The 27278-nt window shown below is 45.6% G+C and overlaps 2 protein-coding genes across 3 annotated transcripts; both read left to right on the top strand.

Moving 5' to 3' along the window:
• Positions 1–3822: 3822 nt before the first annotated feature.
• TMED2 (transmembrane p24 trafficking protein 2) lies at positions 3823–14104 on the top strand. The gene is made up of 4 exons (XM_006740411.3): positions 3823–4100; positions 5564–5756; positions 8968–9075; positions 12579–14104. The coding sequence occupies exons 1-4, from the start codon at positions 3921–3923 to the stop codon at positions 12701–12703; spliced, it is 606 nt and encodes a 201-aa protein (XP_006740474.1). The 5' UTR covers positions 3823–3920; the 3' UTR covers positions 12704–14104.
• A 1571-nt stretch (positions 14105–15675) lies between these two features.
• On the top strand, positions 15676–27270 carry DDX55 (DEAD-box helicase 55). 2 transcript variants are annotated; one of them, XM_081802383.1, is made up of 10 exons: positions 15676–15856; positions 18195–18245; positions 18339–18425; positions 19281–19372; positions 19451–19513; positions 22567–22716; positions 23282–23471; positions 24662–24744; positions 25513–25644; positions 26630–27270. In XM_081802383.1, exons 1-10 carry the CDS (start codon positions 15749–15751, stop codon positions 26727–26729), a joined length of 1056 nt encoding a protein of 351 aa, XP_081658509.1. In that variant the 5' UTR covers positions 15676–15748; the 3' UTR covers positions 26730–27270. The 2 variants fall into 2 exon arrangements, with proteins under 2 accessions (XP_081658509.1, XP_081658510.1); XM_081802384.1 differs by lacking the exon at positions 15676–15856 and adding an exon at positions 15906–16095.
• The last annotated feature ends 8 nt before the right edge of the window (positions 27271–27278 follow it).

Genomic DNA, 27278 nt, shown 5'->3' on the forward strand with positions numbered 1-27278 from the left:
GAGTGGTGCTGTAGGAAAAAGGAACTATGCCAGGCAGTTGACAGTGATTTTATGATGATACTGTGATTAGAGTTACTTTTCCGATTTTTAGAAAGCACAGTTAATTACTTTTATAATATAAAAAAATAAATTTCCGGAGGACTTCTGGCTGCATTTTTGGTTTGGCCACCATTGTGTTGTCCAACATTGGAGTTAACTGTATTTGTTTATTTTTAATTTTTTTATTTTTAAAAGATTTTTATTTATTTATTTGACAGAGAGAGAGAGCAAGAGAGAGAGCACACAAGCAGGGGGAGTGGTAGGCAGAGGGAGAGGGAGAAGCAGGCTCACCGATGAGCAGGCAGCCCGATGTGGGGCTCCATCCCAGGACCCTGGGGTCATGACTTAAGCTGAAGGCAGATGCTTAACCGACTGAGCCACCCAGACGCCCAGTTAACTGTATTTAGATACAGCATCTATGCTCCAATTTGCCACAGTCCTCCCCTCTCCCTATTGCCTTCAGCGGGTGCCATCTCTCAGTCACATAAACTGCCTGATCCCTGAAGGCATTTGAATTTGGGTCCCCCGATTTATATAGTAAAATCCCCACAATATACGATTCATTGTGGTCCACCAAGATGATAAATGTCCACATTTTAAGTTCCTGATAAGTGGATTTAGAATATTGAATCAGTTTGAAAATGAAAGTTAACATATTTAATTTCTGGGTAAAAACAGAATTGTTCTTGGCACTTTTCTATGGAGTTCAGTTGCTTGGGAAGTCCAAAAGGCTGTTTCCATCAGATTAATTCAGTTTAGTAGGAAGCTACTTGTAGGTATTATCATCAGAAAGAAATTTAATACAGGGAAATGGAGCACATAAGTGGGTTAGTGAGGCTGGAGAAACAGGCTCTAGGCTCCTAGAATAACACTACAGAACTGACCTGCCAGGAGAACCAGGGCCTTCGCCACAGTGTGGACAGTGGGGAATCAGGGGACTATTACGAGAACACTTGAGTTCAGGAACACAGTGTGATGGCAAGGAAGCTTCCATCGCTGTAACTGAGCACCTATTTCTTGACACCTGAAGCGGGAAACTGGATTTTGGGCCACTACTGCCCCCTATTGCTTGATAGTCTTTTTTTTTTTTTTTTAAAGATTTTATTTATTTATTTGAGACAGAGAGAATGAGAGAGAGAGAGCACATGAGAGGGGGGAGGGTCAGAGGGAGAAGCAGGCACAGGGAGCCTGATGCGGGACTCAATCCAGGGACTCCAGGATCATGACCTGAGCCGAAGGCAGTCGCTTAACCAACTGAGCCACCCAGGCGCCCTATTGCTTGATAGTCTTAAAAAAAGGGGAAAAAAAAGGAAATAATCCCTCAAATTTGGAGAGCACCTTCACATACACCGTGTCATCTGGTCCTCATGATAACAAGCAAGGCACGTGGTGTCATCATCCCCTCTTTACAGGTGAGGAGACTGAAGCTCAAAGTTGATGGAACATAATTAAGGTCACACAGCTATGTGCAAAGCTGAAGTAACCACCCAGGTCTCCTCATCCCCAGGCCAGGGCAATGAACTCAACTCGTATGTCATGAGTGAGGTCTTTTGTGGCCCTGTGAGCACAGCATACATGTGCCAAGGCTGGTGGCTCACAAGGGTCGCAGACTGGTAAATAACCGTAATTCAGTTGCACAAATCTGCATCGAAAGCACAGAGCATGGGGCTTGTATGTGGCAGAGGTATGTCTAGGGACATTCTAGAGAAGAAAAGAGGTGACATTTGAGTTGGGTTTTGAGGGATGAGTAGAATTACGTCTGGAAGCAAAATGCAGAGAATCGTCCTAGCGGCTGGCAAGAGCTAAGGGGGCCTGATGTGGCAGCAACACTTTGGGGAACTAAGAGAATGCTAGTTTTGGAGGATTTGAACAAGGTAGAAAAATATTTTTGTAGTTGAAGTGTTATATACATACAGCAATATAAGGTACATCAGTTTTAAGTCTAGATCTTCTTGTTTAAAAAAATAATATGTAAACACTAGGCGAAGATATTAAACTTTTCCAGCATCCCAGGAGGTTCCCTTGTGCCCCTTCCCAGTCTATATCCATCTCCATCCTTCCCCGTAGGTTTCTGTGGGATGAGGGTGCTTCCCAAGGGGTAAGTGCTTTCCCTGCTCAATACCGTCTGCCAAGTAACAAAACAGTATTGGATGGCAGGCAGGTAATTCGTTCAATGGCCAGAGAAGGCAGAAGGCGAGCTCAGGCTCGGAAGGAACCTTCTGCCATTAGGACTCATGGTCAGGGTTTCTGGGGTTAGGGTGGAAGGGGCTGGCATGGAAGTTGACTTGAGGGTTTTTCCCAGAAGGGGTAGGAGGATTCTCTGAATCAGAGGATATTATTTCTTCCCTTAAATGGGCACAGTGGGATGTGTCAGCAAGCTGGTAAGTGGGTTTCTGGTTTTAACAACTAGAAGTGGGGTGCCTGGCTGGCTCAGTCCATGAAGCATGGGACACGTGATCTCAAGGTTATGAGTTCCAGCCCCACCTTGGGTATGTAGAGTTTGCTTAAAAAATAAAATCTTGGGGCATCTGGGTGGCTCAGTTGGTTAGGCAACTGTCTTCGGCTCAGGTCATGATCTCAGGGTCCTGGGATCAGCCCTGCATCGGGCTCCCTGCTCGGGGGAAGCCTGCCTCTCCCTTTCCCACTGCTCCTGCTTGTGTTCCCTCTCTTGCTCTCTGTCAAATAAATAAATAAAAATCTTAAAAAAAAAAAAAAAGAAAAGCTTAAGGGGCACCTGGGTGGCTCAGTTGGTTGAGCGTCTGCCTTTAGCTCACGTCATGATCTCAGGGTCCTAGGATCCAGCACCCTCCCCCCGCCCCCCCCTCCCCCCGTCAGGTTCCCTGCTCAGCAGTGAGTCTGTTTCTCTCTCTCCCTCTCCCCCTCAGCCCCCTTGGGCTCTCTCTCTCAAATAAAATTAAAAAAAAAAAATCTTAAAAAACAACAACAAAACAATTAGATGGTAATGATCCCGAGGTCTTCTGGAGGGTTACCAGGCATCTGAATTGGATCAAACCGGTGGAAAACTGGGTAATTGGAGACCGGTTTGGAGCTTGTTAGCGAGTTTCTGGTGTCAAGGGGAGGCCAACAGAAAATCTCAAAGCCCTTGGGGTGAGCCCCCTGTCTCCTTTTACATCTTTTTTTTTTTTTTTTTTTTAAGATTTTATTTATTTATTTGACAGAGAGAGACAGCGAGAGAGGGAACACAAGCAGGGGGAGCGGCAGGCAGAGGGAGGAGCAAGGAGCCCGACGCGGGGCTCGATCCCAGGACACTGGGATCAGGACCTGAGCCGAAAGCAGATGCTTAACGACTGAGCGGGCCAACGAGCTGGGGGGGAGGGAGAGAGAGAAAGAAAATCTCAAGCAGACTCCCTGCTTAGCGCGGAGCCCCACCCGGGTCTCGGTCTCGACCCTAAGATCGTGACCTGAGCGGAAATCAAGAGTCCCACACCTAACTGAGCGACCCAGGCGCCCCTCTCCTTTTACTTCTTACTGCCTCTAAACCTTCACCATCTCTTTGGACAGTCTTAGGGAGTTGCACTGGGCGCAGGAGGTTTCTTGATACCGTCGCTTTCTCCTGTGGTCCACGTGAAATTTAGGTTGCGCAGGAAAGAGGAGGGAGGTGGGGACAACGACGTTTGGCCCTTCAGAGCCACCGTCCAGGCTCGGGTTGGGCGGAGCCGCCGTGTCCCTCGGCGGCCGCCGTGCGTCCGTTACGTGGCAGCTGCCGGCGCCCGCCAATCCACGGCGCCCGCATCAGCCCCCTCGGGTGGCGCAGCCGGAAGAGGCGGAGCTGAGGCAGCGGCGGCTGAGGAGGCAGCGGTGGCGGCGGCGGCGGCTCTGGAGGCCGCGGTCCCGGTCCTGGCTTCGGCCCCAGCCCCACCATGGTGACGCTCGCTGAGCTGTTGGTGCTCTTGGCTGCTCTTCTGGCCACGGCCTCGGGCTACTTCGTCAGCATCGACGCGCACGCCGAGGAGTGCTTCTTCGAGCGGGTCACCTCGGGGACCAAGATGGGCCTCATCTTTGAGGTGGCCGAGGGCGGCTTCCTGGACATCGACGTGGAGGTGCGGGCACGCTGCCCGGGGCCCAGGCGGGGTCGCGGGGCCGTTCGGGGGTTGGCGGCGCTGGGGCCCGCGCGGGGCCTGCGGGGGCTCGGGGCGTGGAGGCCGCTGTCCGAGTGCTGGGAGGGGCCCGGGCCGCCGTCTGGCCCACGTCCGCGGGACCCCCTAACGGCTCTTTCACCCGCGGCCCGCCCGGGTTCCATGCCTCAGGATCCCGTGCGGATGCAGAGCCTTGCTTCGTCGCGTTGGGTTCTCAGCTTGAACGGCGGGCTCCCCGTGGAACCTGTCGCCGAGCTTTGTCGGCCAGGCGCCGCGTGTCAGCTCGGGGCCCAGAAGGCACTTAAATGTTGAGGTTAGCCGACGGCAGGTCTCCACTGGGTCTGCAGCTGCACTTCGTCGTGTTACGGATTAATGTTGGGGCATGACGTGGAAACTTCAGAAAAAGTAAAGCGAAAGGCCAGGCAGATATTTGCGTTGTGCTTTTTTTTATTTTTCATGGAAAAAGGCCGAGCGTTTAACCTATTTTTATGCAAACCTCCAGATACCTCCTTGAGCCATCTCTGACTAAGGAAAAGGTGGAGTTGGGTCATTCAATTTAGGGGTAATGATTGCAGATGAAGTATCTGGAGAAAACGAATTTATTTTAAGAAACTAGCAGTCCCTAAATTTCCTGCTCTGTCTTTTTAAACCAAATGATTTCGCTTTTATTTTTAATTATTTTTTTAGGAAACCAGATGTAATTAATACTTAAATTCACTGTTAACATGATTAATTGGGTTCAAGAATTTTCCATTTGACAATGAACAGCAGAGTTGGGCACCAATTACACAGTACAAGTGAAGTCCAAAGATAAGGGGATAATGGAAGGAGTGACTGGTAAAATTAGTTAAGACTTTAGAGATAAACTATTCTGGTCTCCCAAGTTTTGCAGGTGACAGGCTTTATAAGAACTAAGTTAACCAAGGCCTAACAGTTGATTTTTAGCAGATGGATGAGAACATGGGTCTCTCAGTTTCCAGTCTGGTCTTTTTTTCTCAAGCCTTCTGGTATCTCAGATAAAGCAGATTCCTTCACTGGTTTGCAGCAATCAATTAAGAAAACCTAAAAGTGTAGCTTGCTCAAATTCCTTAGCTTTAAAGATTTTTTTTCATGTTTTGATATTAATAGTTTGCATGTGTTTTGGTGTTAGAAGGCCATTTGGAGACAATGTGTAAGGTACTATTTCTGTTTCTGAGGGGTTCATGCTTAAATTGGATAAATGAAACATGTAGTCTGGATTGGAAGATGTTCTGGAGAGCCATCTAGTCCAGCCTTGTTTCATAAGTGGGAGAACTGCAGCCCAAAGAGATTACTGTCATTAAGTGAAAATTACATTTTCTTCGCGAATATCCTATTGCCAGTAGACAGTACCTACTAAGAGTATGATTTTAAATCTTTTGTGATGTGCATTTCTTTCCTGCCTCCAGATTACAGGGCCTGATAATAAAGGAATTTATAAAGGAGACCGAGAGTCCAGTGGGAAATACACATTTGCTGCTCACATGGATGGAACATACAAGTTTTGTTTCAGCAACAGGATGTCTACCATGACTCCAAAGATAGTGATGTTCACCATTGATATTGGGGAGGCTCCCAAAGGACAAGACATGGAAACAGAAGGTGAGATGAACATTCGGAAGATTTACATCCTGTTTCAAGAATTAATATTGGGTACATTGTTATTTATCTGAATAGAGTGTTTATTTTGATTTCTTATTGTACCTTGATTCACTGTCTTTAAAACCAAAAACTTCTGTGATACATTTTATTTCTTCAGGATTCCTAATTAGCAAAAGTAAGTTTCTGGAAGTTTATATTTGTTTGAGTTCTTTATAGTTGCCTCTTCTGGCAACTTTTTGTAGTCAGTCTGTGCTTTTGTAAGAATGTAGGTTACGTGTGTTTTAGGTTGTTTGTTGTGTTGATTTGCTAATCCTGGTATATACATCATTGTTTGCTCATTTATACATGGGTGGTTGAGTTAAACTTTATTTTTGTGTGTTTATATCTTACACTTTTCTTTAGGTGGTGGAGATACCTGGGATGGTAGGTGGATTGCTTTTTGACAGCATCCTGTCTTGCATATTTTTCTTTGCTGCTAATTTCTGCTTTCCTTCTTTCTAACCTCAGTTTGTTAGCATGAGAGTGTTTTTTTCTCTTAATTAAAAACAGACCCCTACAACTAATTAGAGTTTTAGAGTGATTGTTTTTATTTGGTTGACGAGAGGTGTAGGTTAGGTCATTTTAAATGAATGGCAGTGGAAATACAGTGATTGATATCTTCGTAGTAACATCATACTTTGTTTCTTTTAAATGAATGCTGAGGGTGGAAGGATTCAACTGTAACTGGAGGAGTAAAAGTCTTAAACATAGCTAATGGCAAATGATGCTGTTCACCTTGTAAGAAGTATTTTGGTGGCTTGTTTTTTAACCATTATTGAAGTTTTGTAACTTGAAACTTGGTTGGATGTGAAATGCAGTTGTAGAAGCTGTCTCCAGAGATGGTGACAAAAGCTCTTTCAGCCGTATGTTATAGTTCAGTTAACTTTTATTTCTCCACTGACCAGCAGTAAACCCTGAACCAAGTCTTCTGGATAAATTGCTTACCAAGAACCAGCACATTTGGATTGGGGTATTGCGGGGGTGGGAGGGGGTTGTACAGCGTACGTCAGGATTTGTGGAAACTAGCAGTTCAATGCATTTCCTAGTATTAACGTGATAATATTTGTCCTAGATATTAAGCAGTTAGTAGAGTACTTACGTCATAAAGAAGTATTTGTTACGTTTGAAATCTAGAATTTAGAGAATCCTACTACTTAGTAATTCCTGTGCTTGTTTTTCGGGGCCATTTACAGTGTAGGACTTGGCTAACTCAAGGAGAATTCGGAGTTTTGAAGGGGTTTGTGCTTGTTCATTTTCTGGAAATTAGTCCTTTCTAAATAGTTAGAAAACGTGGGCTGATGAATGTGACTCTTGAATTATTCCTAAACCTTTTTTTTTTTTTAAGATTTTATGTATTTGACAGAGAGCACAAGTAGGCAGAGCGGCAGGCAGAGGCAGAGGGAGAAGCAGGCTCCCCGCTGAGTGGGGAGCCCGATGCAGGACTCGATCCCAGGACCCTGGGATCGTGACCTGAGCCGAAGGCAGACGCCTAACGACTGAGCCACCCAGGCACCCTATTCTTAAACCTTTAATATTTAAAATTCTTGCTTTTGTTTGCTAAAGTCAGTGAATAGAAGCTTTGAAATCAAACTGTATTCTAAAGCAGTGGTCCTCAAGTGAGGATAGTGTTTGCCCCCAAGAGGACATTCGACAATATCTGGAGACTTTTTTTTAAGTAGGCTCCACGTCCATTGTGGGGCTTGAACTCACGACCCTCAAGAGTCGCATGCTCTACTTAATCCATCCAGGCGCCCCTATCAGGAGACATTTTTGGTTCTCATGGCTGGATGAAAGATCCTAAAATGTACTGGACAACCCCCCACAACGCAGAATTATCTGGTTGAAAATGTCAACAATGGGGGCGCCTGGGTGGCTCAGTCGTTAAGCATCTGCCTTCGGCTCAGGTCATGATTCCAGGGTCCTGGGATCGAGTCCCGCATCGGGCTCCCTGGTCGGCGGGAAGCCTGCTTCTCCCTCTCCCACTCCCCCTGCTTGTGTTCCCCTCTCTTGCTGTGTCTCTCTCTGTCAAATAAATAAAATCTTTAAAAAAAAAAAAAAATGTCAACAGTGCCATTCCTGAGAGACCCTGCTCCTAAGGTTTCATGTCATGCTCAGGGTTTCCCGAATGAAGCCAGTGAGGGATGATTTGAGATTCTAGGGCGCCTGGGTGGCTCAGTTGGTTAAAAGACTGCCTTCAGCTCAGGTCATAATCCCGGAGTCCCGGAATCGAGTCCCGCATCGGGCTCCTTGCTCGGCAGGGAGTCTGCTTCTTCCTCTGACCCTACCCCGTCTTGTGCTCTCTCTCTCTCAAATAAATTAAAAAAAAAAAAAGATTTGAGATTCTAGCCTAATTAACTTAACATGGGTAGGGGCCCTCTAATGGGAATCTTCCCTTGTGGTAGATAATTTTTTCCTAACTGTGTGTTCATTGTCATAACATAGCACTGTCTAGAAGCATACACTTACTCTTTAGAACTGTTAGTTCACCTTGTCTTCATTTTTGGCTAAAAAGAATACCTGATTTTAAACCTTGTGCAACTGAGAGCTTGTCTTCTCACTTATAATGCCTGCCATTCCCCACTGTAGTGAAATTACTGCTTTGATTTCCATAGAAGAATGTTTGAATTTTGGTGTGGATTTTTTCAAGAATGTCTTGGGTTTTGTCTGCTCAGCTTCATTGAGATTAAAAGTCTGTTTTGAGGCTGCTCTTAAATTAACATTAGAGTTATATGATTTTAAAGCATAGGTTTTGATTTTAGTTAAATATTGTTATTTATAGGATTATTGTTAGGAATTTTGTTTGTTTTATATTTTGTGTTCTCTTTTTTTCCCCTCCTCAGTCTTTTTTTCTTCTCTAGTTAGTCAATACAGTGAACTTAGCAGCAGTTCATTAGAGGAAATTTCTTAGGATTAATTGTTTTCCTTTAGTTAGTAAGTGTTGTATAGTATGTTTTCCACCCTGAAAGAGCTTTCTGTTCTGGGAATGGACGTTAAAAAAATGCTTTGAGAATTAAATTGTCATCAGTAGTCCAACATGATGTCTGAGCCATTTCTAAACAGCTTCTTTTATATGTCTTCTCTGAGAATATTTTGAGGAATACTGCTTTATATGTATTTTTTCAAAAGGAGATTGCCAAATACATGCTAATCTGTTCTTAACATTTTTCTGTAGCTCACCAGAACAAGCTAGAAGAAATGATTAATGAGCTAGCAGTGGCGATGACAGCTGTAAAGCATGAACAGGAGTACATGGAAGTTCGGGAGAGAATACACAGAGCGAGTAAGTTAATGCTGTAACTTTGCAACAGTGTCTGGTGGCCATGAAATCCTGAAGGTGTATTACCCAACAGCTTGCTTGAATTTTCCTCATTTGGGTATTTTACAAACATTATTATACTAAAGCATTAACTTGAAAAAGTACCTCTGCAGAGATATTTTTTGAGTACGTGTTTGTAGAGCTTTGTACTAGTCTAGTTTTTCATTGGGACCATTCATCTAAACTGAAAAATGCTGTTAAGATTTAGCATGAGCTTTTAAGAGTTTTTAAAAAAAAAATCTGTGGTCAGCTAAGGAATAAACTAATAGTTTTCCCAAAGCGGAAAGGACAAATATAAAGTGGTTGGTTTTTAATCATAAAGTTGACATTTCTGTGCCAATGTATTCATATTATATGCTGAGATTTAGCTTTTTTTCCTAAAATGGAAGGTTTAGGTTAGTTAAAATAGAGAGCACTACAACATGAATCTAAGCAGTCACCAGGTGAAGCTCAGCTTGGGTTCCTGAGTTTGTAAACTGGGAATGGGGAATGTATTTATCTGAGGAAACAGTGACTGGAATCCCATGTTAGGTTGCAAAAGCCTGTCTAGCCCATGATATGGCTAGTATTATGCTTTTGTATGGAAAATTAAGAGGTACCATATTGACACAGAGCAGATATCATATTTTAGATCCAGGTCCACACCTGTGGTTTAGTGTTTTTCATCCTTCAAATAGTTCTTGGGGCTAGATCTCACGGGAGCAAGCTCATCTGCGAATGCAAAGTGGTTGAAGTCAGGAGTCTTTGTTCCGAGGTTGGGCTAGAAAGCAGAGAGAAGAGTGACTCCAGAGAGAGAGGCACAGGCTGAACCTCTTCAAGATGTGGTTTGTGTTCTCCCTACCCTCTTACATCTCTTGCCATGGATGGAAATAAGCCTTTAGGACCTAGAGCACACACCTTGCCTTTTGGTGGGAGAGTAATGAGTGAACACAACAGATTAGAGAAGTGAGAGCCCCTGTTCTCACTGTTTAGGGGTGCAGTGGGCGTGAGGTAGACCAAGGCTTGTATACGTGCACTGTTGCCTCTTCCACTCTGATTCCTTCTCCTCTTGGCCTCCACTGGTAATCTCTTTACCCTCTCGGATCGCCACCTTCCCCCCTCACCTGGCCAAGACCCCTCTGTTGATTACCTTGCTCTCCACTGGCCCAGCCCATTCTGAGATGAGAAGGGCACTGAGCAGAGTCTTGAGGGCCAAGAGCTTACACTGCTTTTCATTTTTAACCAGTTCAGACCAGATGGCTTTAAAGGTATAGGAGGTTCTTGGGAGCACAGCAGTCAGAGGAACACCTGTCTTCCGGTCTTTGGGGGCATCCAGCCTTACTCTTTTGCACTTAATTTGAGTGGAGATGCTCCTGTATTTGTTTCACAGACAAATAGAATTTTAGGCATCCTGTTTGTTTTTGCAAATCAAATAGTTCTCACAATGTTTGTTTTTTGTACATCTTCCTACAGCACTTAATCCATAGAGGTGAACATAATGAGACATTTTTTCTTCCTTTACTCCAGTGTTGTGGTTATACTGTGTTACTTCTAGATATGGCTAATGTGTGAATAGTATGAGGACAGTGTATTATATACACACTTTTCCAGGTAAAATGAAGGGAGAGATAAATACTTCTTTTTACATGATTGCTTAATAATTTTGAAGTGTTTACTCAGTCATTCCCTTTTCAGACACAAATCTTAAAATGCTAGTCCTTCACAGTTATGCTGGATACTGGTTACCAAGTTTTCAGCAGAAGTAAACTTCATGCCATGGACTTAGTACGAAAAATTTCAGCTTTGGTGATTTTTTAAATTTTTTAAGCTTTGTGATTTTTAGGGTTCTAATTAATATTCTTGGCCATGTGTCTCTTCTTACTCTGGGGAAAAAAGTCACATTTTTTGGTAACTGCAAGTTACCTTTTTGGGAACATGTTAATTGCTTTTCACTTCTTTTTGAGTGATTATTAATCCAGTAGCTATTATAATCTAGTTATTGTTCTACAAATGATATACATATATCTAAAAATATGGCACTCACTTATTCAGCTGATTAATATTGTTACTATATTGCTGGTTGTAATTGTTTTTAATATTGGCCATTGGTAGAAAAATCAGAAACTACCTAGTAATTTTAAAAAGTTAAGGCTGTAGAATTTGATCAGAAATTTGAAAGAATGTCGGGGCACCTGGGTGGCTCAGTCGTTAAGCGTCTGCCTTCGGCTCAGGTCATGATCCCGGGGTCCTGGGATTGAGCCCCTCATCATGCTCCCTGCTCAGCCAGGAGCCTGCTTCTCCCTCTCCCACTCTCCCTGCTTGTGTTCCCTCTTTGGCTGTGTCTCTCTCTGTCAGATAAATAAAATCTAAAAAAAAAAAAAAAGAAATTTGAAAGAATGTGACATGGATAGAGTGGTCATGGCTGTTGCTTTAAGAATCAGATCCTTAGCTTAAGAGTGGGATAGATCATGAGACTGGTTCCAGTTTGGTAGTAACTGCCAGTATCGGTCCATGAAACTGAGAAACCTCTTCCATGTAGAACAGCTGCCAAATACATAGTAGGTGCTCAATATTTGTTGAATAAATGTTTAAGGAAAAAGCCACTTAGATTGACACATTTTGACTAGGTAGGTAGTGCTTTGGATAACTGTATGATCTTGAAATAATCTCTCCATTTTTTTAAGTCAATTTTCTGATTCAGCAAAAAATTATAATGTAGGAATATTTTAAGATTTTTTTTTTAATTTATTTGACAGAGAGAGACACAGCGAGAGAGGGAACACAAGCAAGGGGGAGTGGGAGAGGGAGAAGCAGGCTTCCTGCTGAGTAGGGAGCCCGATGCGGGGCTCGATCCCAGGACCCTGGGATCACAACCCGAGCCGAAGGCAGACACCTAACGACTGAGCCACCCAGGTGCCCCTAATGTAGGAATATTTTAATGTGAGGGAGAAAGAAGGTTGTATTGGGTTTTAACCCTAGAGGTTGAAGTCACTTGGGCAGTTGGGCAAGTCACTTTTCCTCTCTGCTCCCCATACACAAGCAGAGCAGCCTTGATCATACTCCATGAATCTTTTTTTTTTTTTATTAAGATTTTATTTATTTATCAGAGAGAGAGCACAAGCAGAGGGAGCAGCAGGCAGAGGGAGAAGCAGGCTCCCTGCTGAGCAAGGAGCCTGATGCGGGACTTGATCCCAGGACCCCGGGATCATGACCTGAGCCAAAGGCAGATGCTTAACCGACTGAGCCACCCAGGTGTCCCGATCATACTCCATGAATCTTTAAGGTCCCATTTAAAGCTAAAATTTTCTGCTTCTAAGTTTGTTGAGTTGCTTCTGAACAAGACAAAAGTATTTAGAGTACTTTGGTGTGCAAAATATTACTTTCCTAGAGTAAAGACTAGGATGATTTATGATGCTTATGCTTTTTTTTGGTTTGTTTTGTTTTTTTTTTTTTTTGGTTAAATTTTGTTTGTTTGTCTGTCCTCACAGTCAACGACAACACAAACAGCAGAGTGGTCCTTTGGTCCTTCTTTGAAGCTCTTGTTCTAGTTGCCATGACATTGGGACAGATCTACTACCTGAAGAGATTTTTTGAAGTCCGGAGGGTTGTTTAAAAAGCCTTTTCCTGATGATCTCAAAATCATAATTCACTGTTTACCAAACATCTTGGTGATAATAATGTCATTAGTTTCTACATTTTTATTTTTGAAACTGTACATTCACAGCTTATGTTTCTTTGTGATTAATAGATATTGGGGGAAAACACCTTTTTAGGAAAGTTAGAGTGAAAATTTGACACTTGATTGGCGTAATTTCTTATTTGAATTCTGCATCCATTATACAGATCTGTCCAACACTGTAAATGAAATACAGGCATATAGTTCCGATTTTATCTTCTTTCCTTTTGTTTTCATGATGAAGTGCAGCTCAGAAAAGTACTTCATGGATAGTACTTCACTTAAATGACTGCATTCTTTGGATCTCTTATCCTGCAGTTCAAGTCACTAAAGATTCTTTTTGTTGAGTCCTTATGAGAAACAACTGTCTGAATCTTGATATTTTCTACCCAGCCTACTGGCAGAACTCTGACTGGAGTGTTACCAGGTTGGTACTTTTATACTTGTCTATCTTGTTTTTGCTTTAAAGATAAGACTTAACCCAACCACATTTCCCCTTCTAAATTTGTGTTTTGAACCTTGGGACTCAGTCACCTCCAGTTAAATTAATGACACAAGCAGCTAATAGCCATTTTTTGGTTTCTGCCTCACCTTGCAAGCAGTCTCTACTAAAGCCAGTTCTCTGGGTGTTTCAGCCAATGGTAGCTCTTTCCTTTCTATGCTGGCACATCCACTTTCTCTGCTCTTGGCATGTGTAGGAAGTGTGCATTCATACAATTGGAAAAATCTGGATTACTGATGCCAAAGGGTTAAAGCCTCTTGGATTTCATTGCAATGATATACAGCCACTATTTTATTTTTGATCAGTGGCATTTTGGCCACTGTTTAATTAGGGTACTGGACATCACTGTCAGTACTAGGATTTTGTTTTTGTTTTTCTTGGGTCTTTTTTGGCACATGTGAATTTTGTTTTGTATAAAATGAAACGACTTTCTCTTGGTCTCTGATGATGGGTTTAACATTAAAGGAGCATCTGGTTGTGGTGTGGGGGTGATCCAGGATTATGTTGTGACTGATGTATATTAGTTACTTGTACATTTTTTTTGGATCTTTGCAAGGGGAAAACTACAAGTAACGAGTTTTATATAATTAATTTAAATTTGTTACAGGTTTTCATGTTCAGGATAAACAATTTTTCAACTTTGGGTGAAAATGCTTGCAACAGTTTAAGGTGACTGTATTTTACCTTAAGACAACTGTTGCAATGCCAAATTTTTTTTTTTTTTTTGGGTGTGTGTGAAAACACTTCAAAATTGAATTAAAAGATGTACATTTAAAATTGGTTGTGTATCTAATCTGCCCCAGGTTCAGTAAATAAACAATTCTTTTTAAAAACAATATTCTGTGTTTCATATTAATAATTCACATTTGTTAAATATCAACTTTCTATTCATATTTGAAATGAGACATGTCCGTGTTTTCTGAGTTACTATGCCTGTTATAGATGTCTGTCACTTTGTATGTCTGTAAACTTGAGGACAGTGAGTAGGAACCCAATATTAGTTTTCCTTGTGTGGTTTCTTTGGATGATTCAGTGTTAACATCTTAAGTATTTTTTTTTTTTTTCATTTGGAAAAAAAGATGAGTTATACTCAACTGCCTGGTTTATGGATGTGGGAAGTCAGTTTAGGAGAGATTCAGTGATTTGTGCAAGGCCCTCAGGTAAGACAGGTGGAATCAGAAATTAGATCTCTGCTTTTAGAAACTGTTGCTCTTCCTCTATTACACTAAGGGCCTGCTAGTAATAAAATAAACTATCATTTGTTGAACATTGTGGAATGTACTGGCACTGTGCTAAGTGCTATATGCAGTCTGTCTCATTTATTCCTCAAAACAGCCCTTACCTTGGGTGCTATTATAATCATTTTGGAAATAGGGAAACAGGCTTGGAAAGCATCCAAGGGTCCAAAAACTAGTAAGTAGAGCCCCAAACGCAAATGCAAGTATGCTCTTTCCCTCTGCCTTTACTTTCAGAACTCTGGAAGTCCCATTTTATAACAGTTGTCAAAGGTATTTTGAAGTGTGATCCTGTTTCAGTGGAAACGTTGCCTCAGGCTTTTTATGTTTCACTTCATTTAGTTTGTGATGACTGGAATCTGTATGAGTACTACTCCCATTTATCCATCCTAAAAATATTTGAGTGAGTGCTGTGTTGCTGCCAGTTGCAGCCGCTGGGTTAAAGAAATTAAAGAAAAATCCCCATTGTCGTGGGATTTACCTTTTAGTGGGGAAGACGAACCTACTATGCCAATTGATCTGCATATTAATGGTAAGTGCAATGGAGGAAAAGTGAGGCAGTGTGAGCGGTTTTAGTGATTAGGAAAGGAAGGCCTCACTGAGATGACATTTGTAAGTACGGAGCCCAGCATGTACCAGGCGGTGAGTGAAAACTGCTGAACGAATGTGTGCGTGGACAAATGAGCGGCCCCGGCCCATGGTGAACCCAGGAACGGGAGATCATGTTCTCGTTTGGGGCTCTAACTTTCTCGGACGTAAACCAACATTTATTGTGTACCGGGCCCTGGGTCCCGACCATCACCCGATTTCGCATATCCGTTGACTTGGGGCTCCGGGCCCGGGGTACATTTCTGTCCGTTCCCGCCAGACCCACCTGTCCCTTGGCCAGGACGCGGTCTTGTGCTGCCACCTGCCTCTGATGGGCGCAGAAAGCCCGCGAGCCGGAGCAGAATGCCTCCGCCGAAATGCCTGCTCTCGGTGGGAAGGCGCCCGAGCCAGGGTGGCTGCGCAGAACATACGGAACTACTCGGGCCTGGGCCCCGCCGCCCACTTTCACTGCCGGGCGGTCAGCTTTTCCAGCTTCGGCAACGAGGACCCTTTCCCCGCCCTCCGGAACTCTGCTGCTAGAGCGCGGTTGCCGGCGGTCCCGCGGGTGGCCGGAAGCGGAAGTGCTCGCGGGCGGCGCCCGGTGGCATCCGGGTGGCGTCCAGGTGGCGGCGGCGGCGCTGCCAGAGAGGGCGAGCCATGGAGCACGTGACGGAGGGCTCCTGGGAGTCGCTGCCGATTCCGCTGCACCCGCTGGTGCTGGGTGCGCTGCGGGAGCTGGGCTTCCCGTACATGACGCCGGTGCAGGTACCCGGCGCTGCCGGGCGGGGAAGGGTCCTCCGTGCGCCGGGGCGGGGTGGGGGGGTCAGGCGGGGCAGGGAGGCTCCGAGCCTGGGACTTCTGCCGCGTCTTCAGGCTGCCCACCCTGGTTAATGACCCCGGCGGGTGGGGGGCCCTGACCTCCGCGACCCCTCCGCCTGTGAGTCCTGGCGCCCAAGTGCCCGCTGCATCCGGCCCCGCCCCTCTAGCTATGAGATCTCGGCCAGGTGACTTAACCTCTCTGTGCTGTTTTCTTCTTACCTGTCTCGTAGGGTTGCTGTGAGACTATGGGAGCTCAGTAAATGTTACCTGTCGTTTTTACTATGTGGGCCAAGTGAAGGGTTCTCGCCCAATTTATTCATTTATTCAAAAGATACTTGTTGAGGACATATTGTGTATCAGGTTTTCTAGGCTCTGGGGATTTTGTAGTGTTGGTCCCCAGGCAGGGGCCTTATTTTCTAATGCAGGGGAGGGAGAAAGGAGTAGAAGAATACGGTAATTTCAGTCGGTGATAAGTGTCACTAAAGAACTAAAACACAACGATGTGACAGTGACAGAGGTTAAGGTGGTGTGTTAGGGAACGCCCCTCCGAAGGTCACTGAGCTGATACGGGAATGATTGAAGAGCTGGCTGTGGGTTGATTGGGGCAGGATATGCCAGCAGGGAGAGATGCCAGTGCAAATGTCCTGGGGCTAGAGGTGACCTGGGAGGAACAGAAAAAAGGCCTTTGGCAGGAGCATCAGGCATAGTGTAAGAGATGAGCAAAGTAGGGTCCACATTGGGCAGGGTCTTGGAGGAGTTTGTATTCTTTTTAAATGCAGTGGGAAGCCATCTTAATGGGAAACTGTGTATGAAGGGAAGGGAGGTGACTGCTGTGTGGAGAATGGACTTCAAAGGTCAGGGGGCCAGTGTCAAGTGAGGAGAGGTGGCAACTTGGAGTAGAGAGGTAGCAGTAGATGCTGAGAAGTGAAGTTCGAGAGAGGGCTTGGGTTGTTGGGGGGCCAGATATAGGGGTTACCAAAGAGGAATCTAGAGGGAGTCTGAGGTTGTTGTCTTCAGCAGCTGGGTGGATGGCGGTACCGTTTACTGAGATGGGGAAGGCAGGGAGAGGTAACATGTTTCCGGGGGAAATTCAAGAGTTACTGAGTTGAGATGCCCATGAGGTCCTCAGGAAAGATGAGGAGGAAGCTGGAGATGAAAGTTGGGAGTGCTGGGAACCCTGCCTTGGGACTGTAGTGCAGGGAGACCCAGTCCCTGCCGTCAATGTTGGTAATCAGGGGCTGTGCCGGCCATTGTGGGAGTCAGCAGACACCTGCGGCTCTTGAACACTTGAAATATGGTGAGTCCAAATTGAGATGTTCTCCAACTGTAAAAGGTACAATGGATTTTGAAGACTTAGTATAAAAATAAGGAATGGAAATATCTCATTAATTACTTTTTAAAAATCCGTTACATGTTGAAGTGACAATAGTTTGGATCTCTTGGGTTAAATAAAACACATTAGTAAAATTCATTTTATGTCTTTACTTTTAACGTGGCTACTGGAAAATTTAAAGCCATGTATGTGGGTCACATCACGTTCCTTTTGGACAACAGTCTAGAGCAGAGTTTCTCCGTGTCGGCACTCTTGATATTCTGGACTGGCAAGTAGTCTGTGGTGGGGAACTGCCCTGAGCACGGTCAGCTGTTTAACAGCATCCCTGGCCTCTACCTGCTACATGCCAGTAGCACACCCTCCCCGCTGTGGGTTTTGACAACCAGAAACATCTCTAGGCATTGCTGCATGTATCTCGAGGGCATAGGAATCATCCAGGTTGAGAACCACTTGCATAGAGGTTGCTAGAAAAGAGCTACATGTGCTGTGATGGGTGAGCTCAGGCTCTGAGGACCAGGAGTGGCGTCCTGAAGGGGATGACCTCAAAGCTGAGACCTGAGTCTGCTTTTCACAAGATCTGGAGGTCCCCTGCAGTGTTTAAAATGAGAGGGTTTATTGGAATCATTGTTTTTTGATAGGAGAGCTGGAAGGGACCCTAAAACTCAGTGTCTTCAAATACTTCCTGGTCCAGAGAGGAAAAGGAGGTGAGGCAGGGCTAGTATTCAGGACTCCCGAATCCCAGCTCAGCTCGCTGTCCCCTCCACACTGTGTAGACACTGCTGCTGTGTTGCCTCTGAGCCCATCCCCCTGGGGTGCCTTGGGGTGACTGTAAGAGTCTACATTGTGGTGGGGTCCCTTGTGACCCAGGCCGCCCACTGTGTTCCTAGGTCCTTGGGCCACCTCCATGGAGCTTGGCATTCTCTAACCTGGGCTTTGCATCTCTTTCTCTAGTCTGCAACCATCCCCCTGTTCATGAAAAACAAAGATGTCGCTGCAGAGGCGGTGAGTACCTCATGGAAATGCAGCTTGTCCCCCTGTTTTCCCTCCAGAATGAACTGTGAGGAAAAGCAAACCAAATTTTCTCCGTCTTGGCAGGTCACAGGTAGTGGCAAAACGCTCGCTTTTGTCATCCCCATCCTGGAAATTCTTCTGAGAAGGGAAGAGAAGTTAAAAAAGAATCAGGTGAGGATAGCCAAGTGGCTTATTTTCACTTAGTCATTGTAGAGTTCACGATTCAAAGAAGCTGGTCAAAAGATTGAAAAAAAATCTATCCTCCTTACTTGTAGATACTGTATTTCTGGATTTGCCTGCTTGTTAAAATTTATTTGTGGCTCCCTAGATCAGTACTTACTGTGTTTTCTCACTCATTCACGGATTTGTGCAGAGAAGCAAAGAATCGGAGTCACCTGCTGTGCACGTTCCCAGCTGAGTCTGAACAGGGCAATGCTCTGCCTTCTTGTTTTAGCTCTCAGGCTGTAAACAGGCGTCCATCTCACAGTTTACCCCTATGATTTTTGCATTCTTGCTGGTGATTTCAGTGTTTAAAATGGCCTCAAGTGTAGAGCTGAAGCACTGTCTAGTGTTCCTGAGCGCCAGAAGGCTGGGATGGCCCTTTTGGAGAAAACAAGTAGGCGAGATACGCTTCATTCAGGCAAGAGTTATAGTGTGACCGGTAGCAAATTCAGTATTGATAAATCAACTACATATTATTCACGGTGTCTTTAGACAGAAGCACACATAAAGCCGGCTTCTGTATTGATTGATTCATTGACAAAACATGACCCGAGGCTCGCCGGAACCTGACCCAGCATTTCCCCCAGAGGCAACGTTTCAGTATTTTCGAAACCCGTGTTTGTCAATAATGAGAACTGGCTGTGATCCAGCGCAGTCACTGATAAGCACTGGGACTGGTGCTGAACAAGCCCAGAGGTGCTGTTCCCCTGGGAACTTGGCTCTCTGAGGTGCTCGGTCCTGGCGTGTGGGTTCAGCTCTGCGGGCCCACTCGGCTCATTATTTCCTTTCCCTGCACATGGGCAGGTTGGGGCGATCATCATCACACCCACACGGGAGCTGGCTATTCAAATAGATGAAGTCCTGGCACATTTCACGAAGCCCTTCCCACAGTTCAGGTGAGTTGGATGCAGTGCCCCTGTTAGCCACGGGCTGTTACTTTGCCTGACCTGCTGAAGACCTGTTTCTTGTTTTAGCCAGATTCTCTGGATCGGAGGCAGGAATCCTGGAGAAGATGTTGCAAGGTTTAAGGAACAAGGGTAAGTTTGCTTGCTTCTGCTCCTTTCCTTGCTTGTTTTTGGCACAGAACCCAAGAGGAAGTGATATCTGGTCTAGGCCTAATGGGGAGCACTCCCTTCAGCAATCCCCTCTCCCCGAAAGGTTTTATTCTCCAGGCCACCCTCCCATTTTGCCTGCTGGCTCCTTCTCGTCCTGATGGGCATTTCCCCTTCAGTGAGTCTCACCTTGCAGAGGAGAAGGGAGTCAGGGGGTGGCCCCCCTTCTCTCCCCAGGCTGACTGTATGGGACTTAGGGCCCGTGCTTTTCTCACTTGGGGCTCTCTAAGTGGTCTCATCTCACTCCTGGTGGTCCCCGACCTCACCCCGAGTCCCAGACCTGCAGGTAGCTGCTTGTCTGCCTGGCATCTCCTGGGCATTTCCCGGCTATTGCAAACATGTCTGGAATGGGTGTTTTTTATCCCCAAATGTGCATGTCATCTGGAGTTTCTCAGTCATCTGCCCACCCATGTGCTTCTCCTGAAGTCTGGGAGTTGGCCTTGACGCCTCACTGTCCCTTCTATCCCTGCCCCCATTAACCATCACTGAATCATTTACATTTTCTCTCCAGAGCACACATCTCTAGCCCTTTGATTTTCTCCCTCGCCCCCTCTCCCACTCTGATCTAGACCACCCCGTCTCTCCTGGGCTCCTGCAATAGCGTTCTCTCCTATGTGTTTCTACTCTTGCCTTCTTACAATCCACTGCCCACAGAGCAGCCCAAGTGGCCTTTTCAGAATGCCAGCCTGATCATGTCACTCATTGAAAACTCTTTATTGGCTTCTGCTGGCCTTTAGGAAGGATCCTGATGTTCGTACAGGGCTTGCCAGGCCACCATTCTCCACTGCCGCTGCTTTCTCACGCCTCTGCTGCCACACAGACCCAACTTTCCTCTAGAGCACTGCATGGGCTAGGCTCCTCGTGTCCCCAGGCAGGCCCAGTGGTCAGGGCGCTGTCTGTCCTGCAGCGTTGCATCTTCAGAGCCTCACACGGTGCTGAGCACACACACGTGTTTAATAAACAGATGGGGGCGCCTGGGTGGCTCAGTTGGTTGGGCGACTGCCTTCGGCTCGGGTCATGATCCTGGAGTCCCAGGATCGAGTCCCGCATCGGGCTCCCTGCTCGGCGGGGAGTCTGCTTCTCCTCTCCCACTCCCCGTTTGTGTTCCCTCTCTCGCTGTGTCTTTCTCTGTCAAATAAATAAAATCTTTAAAAAAAAAAATAAATAAAAATAAACAGATGGGTATTTGAATACATGGTGGCCATCAGCCCTTTGGATTTTTTTCAGTCCCACCATCAATAAGGTTTATTATGAGCAGTGATAGGTTTTGTGCCCAATTTGTTAGAGAATCTTAATAAAGAGAACTGTTTCTATTGAGCATTTGCCGTGTTCCAGCTATCCTGTGAGATGCTTTTTAGCAGGGGTCACAAAGTCAAGTTCTGCAGGGGTCAGAGGTGTGAAAGGGCGGGGGTGGGGATGGATGAGTAGGAACTGCCCAGTATGTGGCCAAATACTTATCTCTAGCTGATAGTTGCCTTGAGGGATTCTGGGCTCAGTATTGTCAGATACTGAATTTTTAAAAAAGAATATGGAATTCCAGATTTTTATGTGTTAGCTCCAGACTTCTTTTAACCATTGACATGTAATTCACATTAAAAAAACAAACAGAAAACAACTTCTTGGGAAGCCTGGCTGGTTCAGTCAGTGGAGCATGCAACTCTTGATCTTGGGATTGTGGATTTGAACCCCACGGTGGTGTAGAGCTTACTTAAAAATAAAATTTAAGGGGCGCCTGGGTGGCTCAGTTGGTTAAGCAACTGCCTTCGGCTCAGGTCATGATCCTGGAGTCCCGGGATCGAGTCCCGCATCAGGCTCCCTGCTCAGCGAGGAGCCTGCTTCTCCCTCTGACCCTACCCCCTCTCATGTACTCTCTCTCATTCTCACTCTCTCAAATGAATAAATAAATCTTTAAAAAAAAAAAAAATTTTAAGGGGCGCCTAGGTGGCTCAGTTGGTTAAGTGTCTGCCTTTGGCTCAGGTCCAGGTCATGATCCCAGAGTCCTGGGATTGATCCCCGCATTGGGCTCCCTGCTCAGTGGGGAATCTGCTTCTCCCTCTGCTGCTTCCCCTGCTTGTTCTCTCTCTCTCTGCTCTCTGCCAAATAAGTAAATAAATAAATAAATAAAATCTTAAATAAATAAAAAAATAAAATCTTAAAAAAAAAAATTCCTTCTAAAAAAATTTAAAAACTCCAAAAAACAAAAGAACCAACTTCTTGCAGGTCAGCCAGTGTGTAGGGGCTGTATTTGGCCTTTCGTCCGTGGCTGTGATCTTTAACATAAAATTCTCTCTAAATCTGTTAACGTTCTCATTTTTTTTTTTTTTTTAAAGATTTTATTTATTTATTTGACAGAGACAGAGATAGCGAGAGCAGGAACACAAGCAGGGGGAGTGGGAGAGGGAGAAACAGGCTTCCTGCTGGGCAGGGAGCCTGATGCGGGCGCTCGATCCCAGGACCTGGGATCATGACCTGAGCCGAAGGCAGATGCTTAACGACTGAGCCGCCCAGGTGCCCAACATTCTCATTTTATAGACGAGTTATCTGGGGCCTAAAGTGGTTGAATAACTTGTTCTAGGTCGGGGGTCAGCAAACCTTTTCTGTAAAGGAACAGATGGTAAATATTTTAGGTTTGTGGACCACATGGTTTGTCACAGGTATTCAGCTCCACTGTTGGGGTGTGAAAGCCACCACAGACAATGCATGAACGGATGGGCATGGTTGTGTGCAGGCCAGATGTGGCCAGCGGTCCAGCGTGTGCTGACCCCGCCCTGGCTCTTGGCCCGGAATCCGTCTGCCTCCCTCATGGCCCTCACTTTTCTGCCCTGAGCCCTGTCTCCTCACTCATGGCTGTATTTCCCTTTACTGGAACTTAGATGACTTGGGGGGGGGGGGGAGGTGGTTTACAAAACTTGGTATTTGGAATCACAGATATTCCCTAGATCCAGAGAGTGTGGTAAATGATGACTGTGTTTTCAAAGTGGGAACATCGTTGTGGCCACTCCAGGCCGCCTGGAGGACATGTTTCGGAGGAAGGCGGAGGGCTTGGATCTGGCCAGCTGTGTGAGGTCCCTCGACGTCCTGGTGTTGGACGAAGCAGACAGACTTCTGGACATGGGGTTTGAGGCAAGGTACTGGACTATGGGCTTCATTGGCTTTGGGTGATACTGGAGAAAAGGAGAGCAAAGTGGAATTCCTTTACCACTTTATGACTGCCTTTCTTGGCCTCATTTGAGTTTCAAATCATTAGGTTGTTAAATTCTAGCACACAATTTAAGTTCCAATTTTACTTCTTAAGATGCATTTTCCTTCATGATTTCTTTGAAAGTTTGTGTGTGTGTGTTTTGAATAGCTTTATTGGGATATAATTCATATATCATACAATTCAGCTACTTAAAATGTATAGGTCAATGGTTCTTAGTCCCCAAAAGTTATTTGTCTTCATTCTCTTAATTGCCCCACATGATAAAAGTATAATTATGTGTTCATATTGGAGAAAACTTGGAAAAACGAGAGTATAAAGAAATAAAAATAAATAAATAAAAATTGCTCATAATCTCATCCTCTGGTTAACGTCTACTGTAAATACTGTGACGGCTTTTTTCCTAATCTTTTAAATATCTGTTTAGTATCATAAAGTGGTATTTGTTGATGACGCTGATAAATGAGGGATTAAGTTTGAGCCCTCTTTTTTAGCATAAACACCATCCTGGAGTTTTTGCCAAAGCAGAGGAGAACAGGCCTTTTCTCTGCCACTCAGACGCAGGAAGTGGAGAGCCTGGTGCGAGCGGGGCTCCGGAACCCTGTACGGATTTCGGTGAAGGAGAAGGGCGTAGCGGCCAGCAGCACTCAGAAAACTCCTTCCCGCCTGGAGAACTACTACATGGTGTGCACTGATCTCCTTGCTGATTCCTGCGGGTCGGTCATAATGCTGAATGGGGTCTACTGGACAGCGTGGTGTTGAAATCCGGCAGGCTCACCTGAGTTGGGGGGCCTTTCTCATTGCTGGCGTTTCTGGGCTGGGCTGGTGAAGTCAGGAGCCCGGCCTTTCCCAGGCAGAGGGAGGGGTCCGTAGGTAGTGTGCATGGCTGAGTGGGTGCCAGAGCAGGACTGCCCAGGACAGAAAGCCCAGGTACACATCTTGGCTTTGTCCCTTACTAATTGAACTGGATGCACTTACCTGTACATAGGGGGCTCCAGTACTACCCACTTCATAGGTTGTGGTGAGGACTGATTGATGAATACAGATTAGGCCAGTGCTTAGTACGTAGTAAGTACTAATAAATGTTAGCTTTGGACGTCCACATGGCTCTGCCGTTTTGTATTCATTTCAGTGATTGCATTTAGAGAGATCTGAGTGTGTGAGAAGGAATTCCAAATTGAGAATTTGGTTTTGGTAAAAATAGGGGGCATGCATACAGATGGGTTTAGATGTCTCCCATTTAGGGGCCTGAATGGAGTGCTTGATTATATTAAGAGAGACTGGAGTCTCTCTCTGTGGAGGTCTTTCAAATTTTGTACATTCTCTTCTGGAAACCTGGTTTCATCTTAGAGCAGTGATTTCTGAACATGGAGATGTAACAGTCTCCTCGGAGTTCCTAAATAATATGGATTCTTGGGTCCAATCCTAGACCTACTGAATTTGTATGCTGTGCCCAAGAATCTGCATTAAAAAAAAAAAAATCTACCCTGGAGGGACACCTGGCTGGCTCAGTCTGGAGAGCGTGCAACTCTTGATCTTGGGGTCATGAGTTCAAGCCCCATGTTGGGTGTAGAACTTACTTAAAAAAAAAAATCCACCCCGGATATAGCTGGTGTGGTCCCTGTCTGTATACTGGGATTTGGGGACGATTGCATTAGATGACTGTGCGTCTCTTCGTTACATGACTCTGTGACTTGAATGTGTCAGCAGCACATGCTGATACCCATTCTGAGCTAGGTAGACCAATTAGCATGTGTTCTATCAGTGGAGGAAATCAGATTCCTTAACATTTAAGGCTGAAACTGGAAACAGCTAAAGAGATTATTATCGTCAATAAGTTTTTTTTTTAATTGGTTTTCCTTTTTACTTTGCAGGTATGTAAGGCAGATGAGAAATTTAACCAGCTGGTACATTTTCTTCGAAATCATAAGCAGGAAAAGCACCTGATCTTCTTCAGGTAATCCTTCTGGATGTTGTGGTAGGAGAATCTGGGGCTCAGCCACATCCAGAATGTACAGATGCATGTAGCCCTAAGGTTTGGAATTCTCTCAGGAATGTGTTTGGCTGCAAGTAACTGAAAACCCAACTTTTGTGGCTCAAGCGGGAGGAGTTATTTTTCTCCTGTAGAAAGAAGGCCAGAGGTTAGGCAGGTCCTGACATTGGGTTATGTCTCCCCAGTGTCCAGGTCAGTATTTCTGCGACTATCTTGGCCTTTTGTTCATGTCTGTCCCTTCCTGGTTTGAAGATGGCCACTGTCATGCCTGCTGCCCCATCTGCACTGAAAACAGAAAGGAGGAAAGGCAGGGGGAGGGGAAGGGCATTCTTCACATCAGAAGAGCAGAAAGCTTTCTCAGACGCCCCGCTTCCCCAGCTGACTCAGGCTTTCATTTCAGGGGTGAGTCACTGGGCAGCTGCTCCCCTCCAGAGAGGCAGAGGAAATGCGTGCGTAGCTGTCCCAGCCTCTGCCGTAGAGGGAGGCAAGGGAGGAAGTGGCTGGGCATGGCCTTGAAGCAGCCAGCCCCGTGGCTGCCACGGTGGGGTTTTGTCCTGGTGTCAGAAACCCAGGAGGATTTCGGATACAGAGCTTAGGGTGGATGATGTCAGTAGCCATTCTCCCAGAGAGGATCGGGTCCTCTCCGCTGCATCTGGTGCTTCCCGCCTCCCTCCCCCAGCAATAGGGGACCCAGGTGGCCAGCGACTCTGAGCCCGCTGTCCCCTCTCGCAGCACCTGCGCCTGTGTGGAATACTATGGAAAGGCTCTGGAGGCCCTGGTGAAGAGTGTGAAGATCATGTGCATTCATGGGAAGATGAAACACAAGCGCAATAAAATCTTCATGGAGTTCCGCAAACTGCAAAGGTGAGTTAGCTGCCTTGGAGCTCACTGTATGCTTTGGCAGGTCCCTCTGCGTCTCAGCCCTCACATGGGCTGTGTTCTCTGCCTAGAACCCTTGTTCTCCTCTGCCCAGTTATCACACCTGCTGTGTGGCCCTGGGGGGCCCTGTCCCCGGCCTGACCCCGTCATCCCTAGTTATCACCAGCTTCCCTGCAAGATCGTAAGCTCTATAAGAACAGGGACCTGTGTGTTGTGTTCACTCCTGGGTTCCCCAGTATCTGGCCCAGCGCCTGGCCCAGGGGGTTTTGATACCTATTGGTTGAACGGGTGGGGGGTGTGGATGGGAGCGATTCATTGAAGTCTCGTAGGTTGTCGTCTGGTCACTACACAGTTGGGAGCTCGCATCTCTCAGTGGCCATAATTAATTCTGCATGTAGAAGTAACATTTTTCTGCTTTTCTAAGAGCCTCCTGGCTGTGTTGTTAAAAGCACTCTTGTAGACAGAGTGATAGAATGGATTGTTACACCTCAGGATTAGATTCACTACAGTTTTTGGTTTGTTTTAAAGAAAAGTATGCTAATTTAAAAAATTCTTCCCTGGTCTCCTCCCTACCTCCTGTTTTCTTTTTTTTTAAAGATTTGTTTATTTGACAGAAACCTAGCGAGAGAGGGAACACAAGCAGGGGGAGTGGAAGAGGGAGAAGCAGGCTTCCCGCCGAGCAGGGAGCCCGATGTGGGGCTCGATTCCAGGACCCCGGGATCATGACCTGAGCTGAAGGCAGACACTTTAACAACTGAGCCACCAGGCACCCCTACCTGTTTTTGTTGGGAATTTGTAAAGTCCTAGATATCCTTAGGAAAAAAAGCCAAAATGTGATTCCTAACTGCTTGCTTCTGTGAGAGGTTTGGAACCTGTGCATTACTGTCGTCCTCCTCATCAGGGCTGGGAAAGACTGGCGGTGATGACGTTGGTGGCCCCCTTGCTCAGAACGGTTTTTTTCATTTTCTAGTGGGATTTTAGTGTGCACGGATGTCATGGCCCGAGGAATAGACATTCCTGAAGTAAACTGGGTTTTGCAGTACGACCCTCCCAGCAGTGCAAGGTACTGAGTGACGGAATGTGACCCTCACTGTCAGGAATCTGGCCCCACGAATTCTGAGGAAGATATGCATAATGATGTTCATCAAAACATTACTTTAAATAGCAAAAATGGATGAACAGGTGAACCGTCAATTGGTGTGTGAAAATAGTGATGCCATAGTATGCAATTTGTTATTTTCACATGATTTTTTTTTTTTTAAACAATGGCTTAATTTTTTTAAAGATTTTATTTATATGACAGAGAGAGAGGGAGACAGAGATAGCGAGAGCACAAGCAGGGGGAGCGGCAGGCAGAGGCAGAGGGAGAAGCAGGCTCCCCCGCTGATCCCAGGACCCCGGGATCATGACCTGAGCCGAAGGCAGACGCTTAACCGACTGAGCCACCCAGGCGCCCCTCCACATGCTTTTTAAAGCTCTTGCACAAGTGCATCTGATAGATGCTTAAAGGAAAGTAATACATGACACTGTATATGAAAGTCTTACTCTCCCATAGCAAACATATATTCCTCATAAATGCTTCCAAACACGGGAAAATGTGGGGGAATAGACTTCCTGAG

The sequence above is a fragment of the Leptonychotes weddellii genome, chromosome 13, assembly GCF_054177405.1.
Source record: "Leptonychotes weddellii isolate Sample4059 chromosome 13, ASM5417740v2, whole genome shotgun sequence".
Taxonomy (NCBI): domain Eukaryota; kingdom Metazoa; phylum Chordata; class Mammalia; order Carnivora; family Phocidae; genus Leptonychotes; species Leptonychotes weddellii.